General features: G+C 39.6%; 1 protein-coding gene across 1 annotated transcript in view; it reads right to left on the reverse strand.

Annotated features, from left to right (window-relative positions):
* The window catches only part of TESK2 (testis associated actin remodelling kinase 2), a 133,151-nt gene that overhangs the window by 55,601 nt on the left and 63,921 nt on the right, over nucleotides 1-13,629 (reverse strand). The window contains exon 3 of the mRNA XM_068539763.1: nucleotides 11,607-11,728. Within this exon, the coding sequence (XP_068395864.1) occupies nucleotides 11,607-11,728 (122 nt within the window). The remainder of the gene's footprint in view (nucleotides 1-11,606; nucleotides 11,729-13,629) is intronic.

Raw genomic sequence — 13,629 nt, forward strand, 5'->3', positions numbered from 1 at the left:
AACCCCCAACAAATGGAAGACGTTAGCATTCTTCATTCCAGAGAAGATCACAGTTCGATTAACCTCAAGAAGCTCATCAGGAGACCACCTAGGCCAGATTAAAGGCATGCAGGCCCTGTACACACCCTGATCCTTATCAGCAACCCCGCCCTTGAACCACTGCTATAAAACTCCTCACCAAATCTCCCCAGGTTGGGACACACAGTTTTTCAGGGCACAAGCCCGCTGTGTCCCCCTTTGCCTGGCAAAGCAATAAAGCTATTCCTTTTCACTTCACCCAAAACTCTGTCTCTGAGATTCGATTTGGCACCAGTGCAGGGAGGCCAAGTTTTCGGCATCACCATCAACCTGGTACAGTAGTACTATTATTATTCTCTACTTCACAGATGAGAAAACTGAGATTACAGAGGTTACATAACTTACCTAAGGTCCCCTAACTACTAAGAGACACAACCATCATGAACCTCTCCTCTGAATTCCAGACTTGTTTACCCAACTGTCAACTTGATATCTCCTGATCTCCCGTCCCCAAACCTGTCCCCTATTCAGTCTTCCCCAATGTAGTTACTGGCAATTCAATTCTCCCAGTCATTCAAGTCAAAAACCTAAATAAGAGTCATTCTAGATTCCTGCTTCCTTGTGCCAATATCCCACACCCAGTCCATTAGGAAATTCTATTGCCTCTACTTTCAAAAATATCCAGAATCCAATTACTTCTTTCCACCTACACTGCTACCCATAGTCCAAGCTCTCTCTAGATGACTGCAATTGCCTCCAAACTTAATTTTCCTCAGTTATAATTTACAAAGCTTCAAATAGGTATATAATGAAAATAGAACCCAGGGCTGCCCATATCACCACTGAATCCTACTCCCCTGAGTAAGTAACAATTCTTTTACTGTTTCTTCTATTTACCAACACAGCTCTAGCTAACTAACATACTTATACTGCTATTTCTGACCTTCTACTGACTTTCCAGTGTGGAAGCTGAGGTTTCCAACCCTCTTAAATTACTTCCTTTCCAATACTGGGTAAAAGACAATTTTGGGTAAAATCAATATTTAGGAGAAACAAAAACTCAGCATTTACATCATTATGACTGATTATAATCACTACTAAGCCAAGTAATATATTATGATTACATTTTATTTCTTGCACAATTTTTAATGTTTTGCCTAATTTTTCATGTGCTCAGTTACTATATGCCTACCATTAATTCTTCCCAAAGCCTCCAAGAGAATTGTAAAATTCTTCTGAATATGAATGTCCACCATGTCAAACACATCTGGAAATCCATGAATTCTTTCCTTAAACCCCACTCCTCAATATTTCTCCTGGAGTTCTTGATCCCCCCGCTCCAGTTTGCACTGCTTATTCTCTAGACTGTTGTCCAGCAGTCACCCTGGGTCTTGCTATCACCCTTCTTTCCAGATCTTACACATTCCTTTTTATTTTTACTTAGTTGTTTTGTTTACCCCCTTGTTTTTGATGGGACACATCCTCCAGAAGCTTCAAAAGAAAAGGCTCATGAGAGGCAAAGTTTTCAAAATGTTGCATGTCTGAAAATGTCTTTACTCTCATGCCTGACTGGTAGTTTGACTGGATATAGAATTCTAAGTAGGAAATAATTTTCTCTCAGAAAGCATTGTTCCGTCAGTAGAGCTTCCAGAGCTGGTGTTGAGAAGTCTGATACCATTTTAATTTTCAGTCTTTTATATGGCATCTCGTTCCCCCCCACCCCCACCCATGGAAGTGCTTAGAATCTTATTTTTATTGCCCATATTATAAAATTTCATAATCATATGCTCTGGGGTGGGTCTTTTTTTTCATTCATTGTGCTGGGCACTTGGTAGGACCTTTCACTTTGGAAGTTCATGCTCTTCAGTTGTAGAAAATGTTCTTGTATTAGTCAAAAACAGACTTCCTAGATTGATCCTTTAATTTTCTTATCTTTTCTCTCTTATTTTCCATCTTTGGCTTTTCTCCATTAATGGATGATCTCCTCACCTTTATCTCCTTGGCCTTCTAGTCAAATGGTTTAAATAAAACCATAAGTAAATAATCATATAGAACCATATATAAATAAATAATTATATTTTAAAATTTCCAAGAATCTTTGAGAATCTTTGTGGTTCTCTAATTATTACTATTTTATAGTATACCATTCTTGTTTCATAGATGCAGCTCCTTCTCTAACCTCTCCTGGAAGGATATATATTTAGAAGATAGTAATTAGAAGGTTTTTTGGTAGTTACATTTTAAAGTTTTCTTCTTTTACTTGGGGCTCTTCAATTTCTCCAAATCCACCGATTTCCTGGCAGGTGGTGGGGGTGTGGGTGGGAGGCAGATGATTCCTACCTGCTTAAGAGCCATGTGATAGAAGAGGACTAGAAGTCTCAAGAGCCTCACCATTCAGTATGCAGACAATCCCTTCATCTCCCTCTTCTCAGTATAACATTCCTTCCCCATCTGCTGTCATTTTAGATGCTTACCTAGTATGAAGGTAGGTAAGCATTCTAACATTCTGGTTCAATTTTTTCCCCAAAATAAAAATTCATTTCTTGTCGGGGTGGGTGAGACTTAACTGATTAGTTGCAAAGAATGGGGATGGTGACTTTTAGGCCCAGTTATCCCTGAAAAGACTTTCAATAGTCCTCCTATTTTCAGCCCAAGCCTGACATCCACCTTCAGATCCAGAGGTGAACTGTAAGTTTTGTAGGTTTCTGTGATGCAAACTGGCTTGCTTCTATGTAGTACCTGCTTCTATAGATACTATTTTATAGGCACTGGAAATATTGGGTTGGCTAAAAAGTTCATTCGGGTTTTCCATAAGATGTTACGGAAAAGCCCGAAAGAACTTTTTAGCTAACCCAATACAGTGGTGAACATTATAAAGTTCTACCCTCAGGGAGCTCACCCTACCCTGGAGGCTATAAACAATAAGTAAACAAATGAATAAATAAGATATTTTCAAAGATGATAAGAACTATAAAGACAAAGCAGAATGAGGGGATAAATAGTGATATCGGATGGCTATTTTAGACAGGCTAGCCAACAGAAGTCTCTATGAGGAGGGGATATGTCAGAAGAAGCATGCCAAATGATTCTGGGATAAAAACGTTACTATAGGAAATGGGAAAAGAAAGTACAAAGACTCTGAAGTAGGAAAGAGGTTGGTGTATTTGAGAAACAAAAAGGTCAGTAAGGGTGGTGGTTAGGATGGTGTAAGCTACAGGAAGAGTGATCAGAAATAAGGTCAGAGAGGCAGGAAGGACAAATTAAGGCCTTGTACATCAAAGCCCAGAGTTTAGATTTCATTTCAAGGGTGACAAAAAGTCACAGAAGGAAATTCAGCAGTGGGGGATGGTATGATCTGATTTACCTTTTTAAAGTTCAATCTGGCTACCATGGGGCAAGAGGGGAACTGAACTAGGATGCTGGCTTGTGGAGGTAGTAAGTAGTAGGCAGACAGGGCATATTTTAAAGATAATGCTAAACTACTTGAAGGTTTGAAGTAGGGTGCAAAGGAAAGATATTAAGGATGACACCTAGGTTTTTGGCCTAAGTAACAGATGAATGGCAATTCCATTTGCTGAGATGGGAGAGGTCTAGAAAGTAAAAAATGGGGGCGGGGTAGGAAAACGATCAACAGGGGTCCATAATATGTACTCAGTAAATGGTAGCCACTGTTCATATTAAAAATCATCTTCCATTATATGTCAATTATATCTCAATAAATTTTTTAAAAATCACCTTCTTTCTGGGGTTGTACTACTTCACTCTCCACAGACGATGACATAAACAGTATTGAAGCTTATTCCACATTTTATTTTACAGAAACTTTCTGGTTATATGAAATTAGAACTTAGACTCAATTCCTAAGTCATTAGACTTTCTACCTTAGTACAGAGAAGAGAAAACAATATTAAGACCCCCCCTTACCAATATGCTAGTATTATAAAATTTGCTTTGAGGGCTATATCGACACACTTTCACCTAGTTACTCACTAGGATTACAATGATAAAATCAAAAAGATGCACTTTAATCCATCGTTTTTATTTATTTATTTATTTAAAATACTTTTTAAAAATTTATTTATTTGGCTGAGCCGGGTCTTAGTTAAGGCATATGGGATCTTCGTTGCAACACACAGGGTCTTTCAGTTGCAACATGTGGAATCTTTAGTTGCGGCATGTGGGATCTAGTTCTCTGACCAGGGATTGAACCTGGGCCCCCTGCATTGGAAGCACAGAGTCTTAACCACTGGACCACCAGGGAAGTCCCAATCCATCATTTTTTTTTTTTTTTTTAATTTAGTTTTGGCTGTGTTGGGTCTTCGTTTCTGTGTGAGGGCTTTCTCTAGTTGCGGCGAGCGGGGGCCACTCTTCATCGCGGTGCGCGGGCCTCTCACTATCGTGGCCTCTCTTGTTGCGGAGCACAGGCTCCAGACGCGCAGGCTCAGTAGTTGTGGCTCACGGGCCCAGTTGCTCCGCGGCATGTGGGATCTTCCCAGACCAGGGCTCGAACCCGTGTCCCCTGCATTAGCAGGCGGATTCTCAACCACTGCGCCACCAGGGAAGCCCCCAATCCATCATTTTTAAATGCTTCCCATTTATTCTGAACAGCACACACACAGACACAGACACACACACACACACACACACATACTCTGAGATAATATATTTTTCAAGCCTGATCATTTAAAAATTATTCAAGGACTTCTCTGGTGGTCCAGTGGTTAAGACTCTGTGCTTCCAATGCAGGGGGCCTGGGTTCAATCCCTGGTCAGAGAACTAGATCCCACATGCATGCTGCAACTGAGACTGCATGCTGCAACTAAGAGTCCACATGCAGCAACAAAGATCCCACGTGCCATAACTAAGACCCAGGGCAGCCAAATAAATAAATAAATATTTTAAAAATAAAATAAAATAAAAAATAAAAATTATTCAACATGAACTCATTGTGATTTCTAACCTGGTCCATTCCCCTCTTTCAACAAAAGGAGAAACCAAAGCCCAGAGGTCAAATAACTTGTCCAAGAGAACACAATTAGGAAATCATGGAGTGGTGTTAAGTGCATAAGAGGAATATTTGAAGATAAGGCTGAAAAAACAGATCAGACATTAGCTGTCAGCCTAAAGAATTTTTGACTCAATTCTGAAATAAATGGGAGCCACAAAAGGTTTTTAAGAAATAAGCTATACAATTAGAGCTATGTATCAGGAAGAGTGAAAAGGTGGGCAAAAAGATAGGAAAAATAACTCACTCTAGGCAAAAGTGAAGAGGACTGAACTACAGATGCATAAAGGAAGGAACAGATGCAAAAGTCTTTGAAGATTTAGAATCAAGAGCTTAGCTTCTGATTAGAAGCAAGGAATAAAAAGAATAACCAAAGATGACTTTGGGATTTTCATAATGGGTAACTGGAAAGAGTGCTCTCTTAATAGCTGAGAGTGGGAAAATACCCTGCCGTATCCTCATAGCATTAGCGGATATTAATCTGTTTCTTAGATGTACAGTTTGCTTCCTCAGGAGACTGTTTGGAAGACAGCCCTCTACTTCTCTTCTATTCACCATGATATTACCTAGCACAGGGCTGGACTGAGTAGTTCCAAACAAATATTTGGTTATTTGAAAGCATATTCTTCATTTTAACAAAATGGCAATCATATTGTTGCAAATGGATTCTGAAGGGAAGCTCAAACAATTGTGAAAAAAATTGGTAGATAGGAAAATAAATTCAGAATGGGGCCTAAAGAAAAGTAAGCATGAGAATGTGAACAAGGAGTCTAAAAGAAATATTAAATTTCTCATGGCATGAAGAATAACAAAGAGGTATGAGAACAAATCTTGGTACAGGTCCTCAAAAAGGCCATTGGGGAGTGGAAGTGAGCAAGGCATGGTATTGGGTTACAGATCTTGAGCATAAGACTTCCTGGCATAAACAACCTTATTCACAAGAGGCCCAAACTATCAGTCCCTGCACTCAACAAAGCACTTCATTGTTCTTTTTTTTTAACTGATAAATTAGAGCAACTGATGATAAAACAACCAATCTTAACTGTATCCATGTATTAAAAAAAATACATACACACAAACAAAATATACACACCTACTTGCCTCTATGACTCATCAGGCCCACTCCTTTCCTTCCAACTAGAAATCTTAGGAGGGAGAAAGATAAAAGGAAAAGAGGAAGTAGGGAGGTTGGGGTCAAGAAAAAGAGAGAAATAAAACTGCAAAAATTCAGCTCACTCACTCCTGCTGGGCACAAAATAGCTGTGCCAGCAGAGGACCAAGCCATGCCCAGAGGATTAGATGCCCACCATCTGGCAGGTCATGCAGATACCCTTTTTTCCCAAGTAGGCCTTCAAAATCACTAATGCAGCAATTTTCAACGTTTTCTTTGTTTTTAAGTGGAGATCTTTTCTTCAAAATTCTTATATGGAAGTTCAATATAAAACAGATACAAAGTGAAGCTACTCTGGCTGGATGAAGCAAAAATGGAAACCGAAAGCCTCATCTGCTCAGCAACCTCCCTCCTGGGGTCAAGCCCCTGAGGAGGCATATCTGTGAAAATCCTAGGGTTCCAAGAGATGGATTCGTCCCAATTTAAATCTTATAATCTCAGTATGAGGGAAAACTTTGGTTCATACTTCTGCCTCAGCTTTTGCACCTATAAAAACTAACTAACCTATGCTAACAGCTTGAAAATAGACTAAGAGCCATACTAACAAACAGTAACAAAAAATTTGAATTATAAAAAATATAAAGTATTAACAATAAATTTCTAAGACAACTTGAAAAGCATTTAGGGAATAAAAATTCTAAGAATTTTGAGACTGGAACATAGTTATGCGTAGTTGATATTTAAGGCATCCTAGGGAAGTATAAAAAATGCTTCTACTGCTATAGTACTCCTCTGGGTAACAAAAGCCAAGAGGACTCTGCTTGCTCTAGGCCCCTGGTAGGATAATTTCCTTTTGTTGTATTCAAAACATACAATGAAAGTAAAGACACAAAAACATGAAAGATATAAACAACTAGAACTTCTTTAAAAAGGTAATCCATGTCCATGCTTTTAACTGCACTATATTTGAGACAGATGGCTTATGCAGAACAAAAAAAGTCACCATCAGAGTGCAAACCCACCATGGTTAACAATAATCATAATAATTTTCATGCTTACTGTGGATTATAACAGATCCATAGGCTTTACGTACATTATCTCATTTGTTGGTTTATTGTGAAGATCAAGATAGAATTAACACTACCTTTTACATATTAGAAAACTTAGCTGACAGCAAAAAATATGATTTTTTGTATAAAAGGGAACGGTGTGTCATTCCTGAGCAAAAGAGATAGGCTAAGAAAGTAGATCAAGGTGACATCAGAATAGGAATGGTATTCATCACACCACCACATTTCCAGGCTGAAACACATATATATTTAGTGAAACAAGAGCAAAGATGTACATGGACTGTAGGCCAGGATGTCCAATATAGTAGCCACTAAGCTTCATGGGGTAATTTAAATTTAGTTCGGTGTTTGTACTAGCCACATTTCAATGCTTATTAGCCACATGTGACTATTGGACAGCACAGATAAAGAACACTTCCATCATTTCAGAAAGTTCTATTCTATTCAACAGCATTACTCTAGCAGAAAACCCTTGAATGTATTAAAAACAGCTGCAGGACCTCCCTGGTGGTCCACGGGTAAGACTCTGCGCTCCCAATGCAGGGGGCCCGGGTTCGATCCCTGATCAGGGAACTAGATCCCTCATGCATGCTGCAAAAAAAATAAAAAACAGACCCCGCATGCCGCAATGAAGATCCTGAGTGCCGCAACTAAGATCCACGGCAGCCAAAATAAATGAATGAATAAATTTTTTAAAAAACAACAAAAAACAGCAGCAGACCCTCAACAAATGCTTGGTGAGTGAATGAATGATAAAAGACAGACGGGATGCAATGAGACATTTAAAAAACTAGCCAGAGGAAAAGAAACTAATAATAATAGCTAACATTTACTGGGCACTTAACACAAGCCAGGTGCTTTATATGGACTAAATTAATCCTCAATAACAACTCTATGAGGGATTTACTGTAATTTACCTCATTATAGATGGGAAAACTAAGGATCTCAGAGGTTAAGTAACTTTCCCAAGATCCACAATTTGAATCCAGGCAGCTTCATCTAGAATCTAGAGCCTCCATTTTTAATCATTATACTATACTATTCTACTTCTTATATAACAATTATATATATATATATTTTTTTTTTTTTAGATTTTTTTGACGTGGACCATTTTTAAAGTCTTTATTGAATTTGTTAAATATTGCTTCTGTTTCATATTTTGGTTTTTTGGCCATGAGGCATGTAGGATCTTACCTCCACCACCAGGGATTGAACCTGCACCCCCTGCATTGGAAGGCGAAGTCTTAACCACTGGATCACAAGGGAAGTCCCTATAACAACTATATTTTTAAATTTTGCTGTCATGGAATAAAATTTGTTTAAAGTCAATCTTCCCATGCAATCACCAGTCAAGTTCATAGTGAAGAGAATAAAAAAACAGAAGTGGTGAATAAAAAAGATGGGCAGGGGCTTCCCTGGTGGCGCAGTGGTTGAGAGTCTGCCTGCCAGTGCAGGGGACACGGGTTCGAGCCCTGGGCTGGGAGGATCCCACATGCCGCGGAGCAACTGGGCCCGTGAGCCACAATTGCTGAGCCTGCGCGTCTGGAGCCTGTGCTCCGCAACGAGAGAGGCCGCGATGGTGAGAGGCCCGCGCAGCGCGGTGAAGGGTGGCCCCCGCTCGCCGCAACTGGGGAAAGCCCTCGCACAGAAACGAAGACCCAACACAGCCAAAAATGAAATAAAATAAATAAATTAATTAAAAAAAAAAAAAAAAAAAAAAGATGGGCAGGAAATACACCAAATGTTTACACTAGTTTGATCCCTAGATGCTGAGATTAAGGAAAATTTTTATTTTCTGGTTTTTGCTAATTCTATTTTCTAAATGTTCCACAGTGATGCTGTATCCCTTCTGCAATAATAATAAAACAATAAAAATACTACTTTTTAAACAAGATGAAAATATAATCAGCTTAAGAATTCCTAAGCAGGGACTTCCCTGGTGGCGCAGTAGTTAAGAATCCGCCTGCCAATGCAGGGGACACGGGTTTGAACCCTGGTCCAGGAAGATCCCACATGCCGCAGAGCAACTAAGCCCATGCACCACAACTACTGAGTCTACGCTCTAGAACCCGTGAGCCACAACTACTGAGCCCACGTGCCACAACTAGTGAAGCCCACATGCCTAGAGCCCGTGCTCCACAACAAGAGAAGCCACCACAATGAGAAGCCTGCGCACCACAACGAAGAGTAGCCCCTGCTCGCCACAACTAGAGAAAGCCTGTGCGCAGAAACGAAGACCCAACGCAGCCAAAATTAATAAAATAAATAAATAAATAAAATTACTGGCTGAACGTTTTTGTAGTGGACTAGGAAGCCAATAATTCTATACAAAGGTATAAAGTTTCAAGTAAGCAGTATAATCTAATTCCATAATTTTCTACCACTGACCACACATGTAAGTCATACTTAAGTTATATGATTTCTCTTTAGTCCAATATAAATATTAGCCTTAAGCAACCCTAAGTAAATTGCACTTTTAACTTTTCCAACTCTCTTACACAGATGCCCTACTTTAATATATATTGACTTAAATTTTCTTATTTGGTTTCATTTAGAAATACACTCACCTCACTAAAAAGTCAAGATAGGGACTTCCCTGGTGGCGCAATGGTTAAGAATCCTCCTGCCAATGCAGGGGACACAGGTTGGAGCCGGGGTCTGGGAAGATCCCACATGCCGCGGAGCAACTAAGCCCTTGCGCCACAACTACTGAGCCTGCACTCTAGAGCCTGCATGCCTAGAGCCCGTGCTCCGCAACAAGAGAAGCCACCTCAATGAGAAGCCCGCGCACCGCAACGAAGAGTAGCCCCTACTCACCGCAACCAGAGAAAGCCTGCGCACGGCAAAGAGGACCCAATGCAGCCAAAATAAATAAATAAATTTATTTTTTTTAAAAAGTCAAGATAGAGTGAGAAAAATTCATATACAGTAACCCCTTGGTATCTGCAGGGCATTGGTTCTAGGACCACCCCACCCCCTACCCTGTGAGGATACCAAAATCCACAGATGCCCAGATTCCTTATATAAAAAGGCATAGTATTCACATATAACTACACACGTGCATATACTCCCATATACTTTAAATCATCTCTAGGTTACTTACAATACCTAATACAATGTAAATGTTATACAAATAGTTGTAAATACAATGTAAATGCTATGTAAACAGTTGCTAGGCACAGCAAATTCAAGTATTGCTTTTTGGAACTTTCTGGAATTTTTTTCCCAAATATTTTCAGGCTGTGATTGCTTGAATCTGTGGATGCAGAACCTGCCGATATGGAGAGCTGACTGTAGTGATTACTAGAAAGTAATGATTATATAACCTTATTATACATACGAATAATTCTCCTTTAAAAAGGTAAACTATGTCTCCTCAAGTGAGTGCTAACAGTTAAGAGTAGATAGCCTGGGACTTCCCTGGTGGCGCAGTGGTTAAGAATCCTCCTACCAATGCAGGGGACACGGGTTCGAGCCCTGGTCTGGGAAGATCCCACATGCCACGGAGCAACTAAGCCTGTGTGCCACAACTGCTGAGCCTGTGCTCTGGAGCCTGTGAGCCACAATTACTGAGCCCACGCGCCTAGAGCCCGTGCTCCACAACAAGAGAAGCCACCGCAATGAGAAGCCCACGCACCACAACGAAGAGTAGCCCCTGCTCACAACTAGAGAAAGCCCGCATGCAGCAACGAAGACCCTACGTAGCCAAAAATAAAATATAAATAAATAAATAAATTTTTTTTAAAAAGTAGATAGCCTGGGGGCATAATTTTATTTTTATTTTCACTGATTTAATTATGATTCCTCCTAAACCAATTTAAGAAAATTAAATAACCACTAAAATTATCTCTCTTGGATAAATTACTAATTCAGCAATAGGTAACAACTGTTCTAATGAGCTGCTACTAAGAGTAAAGCAATTTGAGAGACATAAGGAAGTTGCCTTATTTTTTAAAAATATTTTATTTATCTATTTGTTTGTTTGTTTATCTGGCTGCGCTGGGTCTTAGTTGCGGCACGCGGGATCTTTTAGTTGCGGCATGTGGGATCTTTTAGTTGTGGCATGCGGGATTTTTAGCTGTGGCATGCGAACTCTTAGTTGTGGCATGTGGGATCTAGTTCCCTGACCAGGGATCAAACCCGGGTCCCCTGCATTAGGGGTGTGGAGTCTTAGCCACTGGACCACCAGGGAAGTCGAAAGTTGCCCTATTAAATGCAGTTAATTACCAGAAAATTAAGTCTCAGTAGGTAGAAAAAGACCTAGAGCACAGCTAAATCCCAGCAAGACAGATTTAGCATGAAATCTTGAATCCCTCTTTTCAGCTTTTAATACTATTCTAACAAGTCTCCAATAATGTTTCGGCTTTCTCACTGATCCCCAGAAGGAAGGAAAAGCCATTACCTAAGGATGTTGGGATGGGAGAGTCTATTCATGAGCTGCACTTCTTTCAGCATGTTTGCACGGTTACTGCTCAACGTGTTCATCTTAAGAGCCATCACCTGGCCAGAAGCTCGGTGGCGCACCTAGAAAATAAAATGGGACAAAAAAAGAGGCTCAAGGGCGGCAGCTAAATATGAGGTCAAAGCCTCCACGTGTAGAACATGCCAAGATGTTTTACTGCCAATTTAGATAAAATAGACATGGTAAGGGATGTTTTTCTATAAACTCTGATTACATTAGGGTCTCACTTCCATTAACAAAGATAGATTTATTCCATCGAAGACCAAAATTGTTTCACATTAAGCTGGCTAGAAACACATTGTTAATAATACCTCAAGAAATCATGTCTTTAAAATTTAAAAAAAATACCTTAGGAAAAAATGGGGAAAATTTATTAGGTTGGTTTCTTAAGGCCAACATTGCTGAGTCTCAGCAAACTGAAAGGAAAAAGTCTCTTTTGTGGAATTTTAATTGTGCACAGAAAAGATTCATGCATAAGCCTTATATAACACATAATGAACGATAAAACTGTCTTTATAGGACACTAAACCCACATCCTCAAAATCTCCCCCAAGCACCATAAAATGTATATCTATAAGAAAAAAACGCATTGCATGTTAAATATAGAAAGAAGGCAGTGAATCCTTTGGAGCTAATACTGTAGTAACCCAACACAAAGTACCTTATAATTATTTATACACACTCAAGTCAGATATAAAAAACATGAGCCACACCACTCACACTATTACCCATATGCACAGAGCAAAGTCTACTTCTAAAACATTCATTCTCTGTAGATTCAATCTATTTTACATGTAAAAATATTATTTTATAATTTCAATGCACACTCAACAGGTTTAAAAAAAAACACAATACTTGCAAGAAAATTAACTATGTTTTCAGCCTCTAAATCTGGTGTCAGTAGTAGCAAAATGAGACTATCAGAGAAAATATTTTGCCTTACCCAAAAAAAGCTCAATTATTCACTTAGATATGTGTTTCCTACTGAGAAATTATGAATGAGGCAGTAGAACAGTTACGAAGTACCAAGGACCTCATTACTTTCTGGTTAAAAAAAATTCATTTCAGGGTTTCCCTGGTGGAGCAGTGATTAAGAATCCACCTGCCAATGCAGGGGACACGGGTTCAAGCCCTGGTCCGGGAAGATCCCACATGCTGCAGAGCAACTAAGCCCATGCGCCACGACTACTGAGCCTGCGCTCTAGAGCCCGCAAGCCACAACTACTGAGCCCGCGTGCCACAACTACTGAAGCCCACGTGCCTAGAGCCCGTGCTCCACAAAAGAGAAGCCACCGCAATGAGAAGCCTGCGCACGGCAACAAAGAGTAGCCCCCGCTTGCTGCAACTAGAGAAAGCCTGTGTGCAACAACAAAGACCCAACTCAGCCAAAAATAAAACAAATTTTAAAAAAAAAAGAATGATTAAAAAAAAATTCACTTCAGATCATGCACAACAGGCACTTGCTATGCAAAAATGTCATCATCCTATGGACTTTCAGAGTATTGTTTCAGTATATTATTTCCAGTTGACCAAGTGGAAATTCCAGTAGAAATCATGACAATCTACTTAATTCTTCAATCTCCAGAAATTCTTTGACATGACAATAGCCCCAGAAGTTTAGTATTAATATAGAACAGACATCACAGCTTATCTTAAAATTCAAAGAAACAATGCTTCAGAGTGGCCAGACACAAGAAGGGGAAGGAAGAAGCAAAACACTCAGAGCCACAGGAACCCTGATCAGAAGAACTGAGGCAGAACACTGGCTGTCTCTCCACTCTTCTAGATCACTTAGTGAGATTTGGAACCCAACTCTCTTCCTAGTGCATCAATGATTCTGTTGTCATGTACCTCGTGATTGATGAAATAGAAGTGGTTTTCCTTTTCAGATCCTGCATGGATAAGTTAAAAGAGACATTTATATACAAAGAACACACTGACAGTATTTTTCCAACTCTATTTA

Source organism: Eschrichtius robustus, chromosome 3 (genome assembly GCF_028021215.1).
Source record: "Eschrichtius robustus isolate mEscRob2 chromosome 3, mEscRob2.pri, whole genome shotgun sequence".
Classification (NCBI taxonomy): Eukaryota; Metazoa; Chordata; class Mammalia; order Artiodactyla; family Eschrichtiidae; genus Eschrichtius; species Eschrichtius robustus.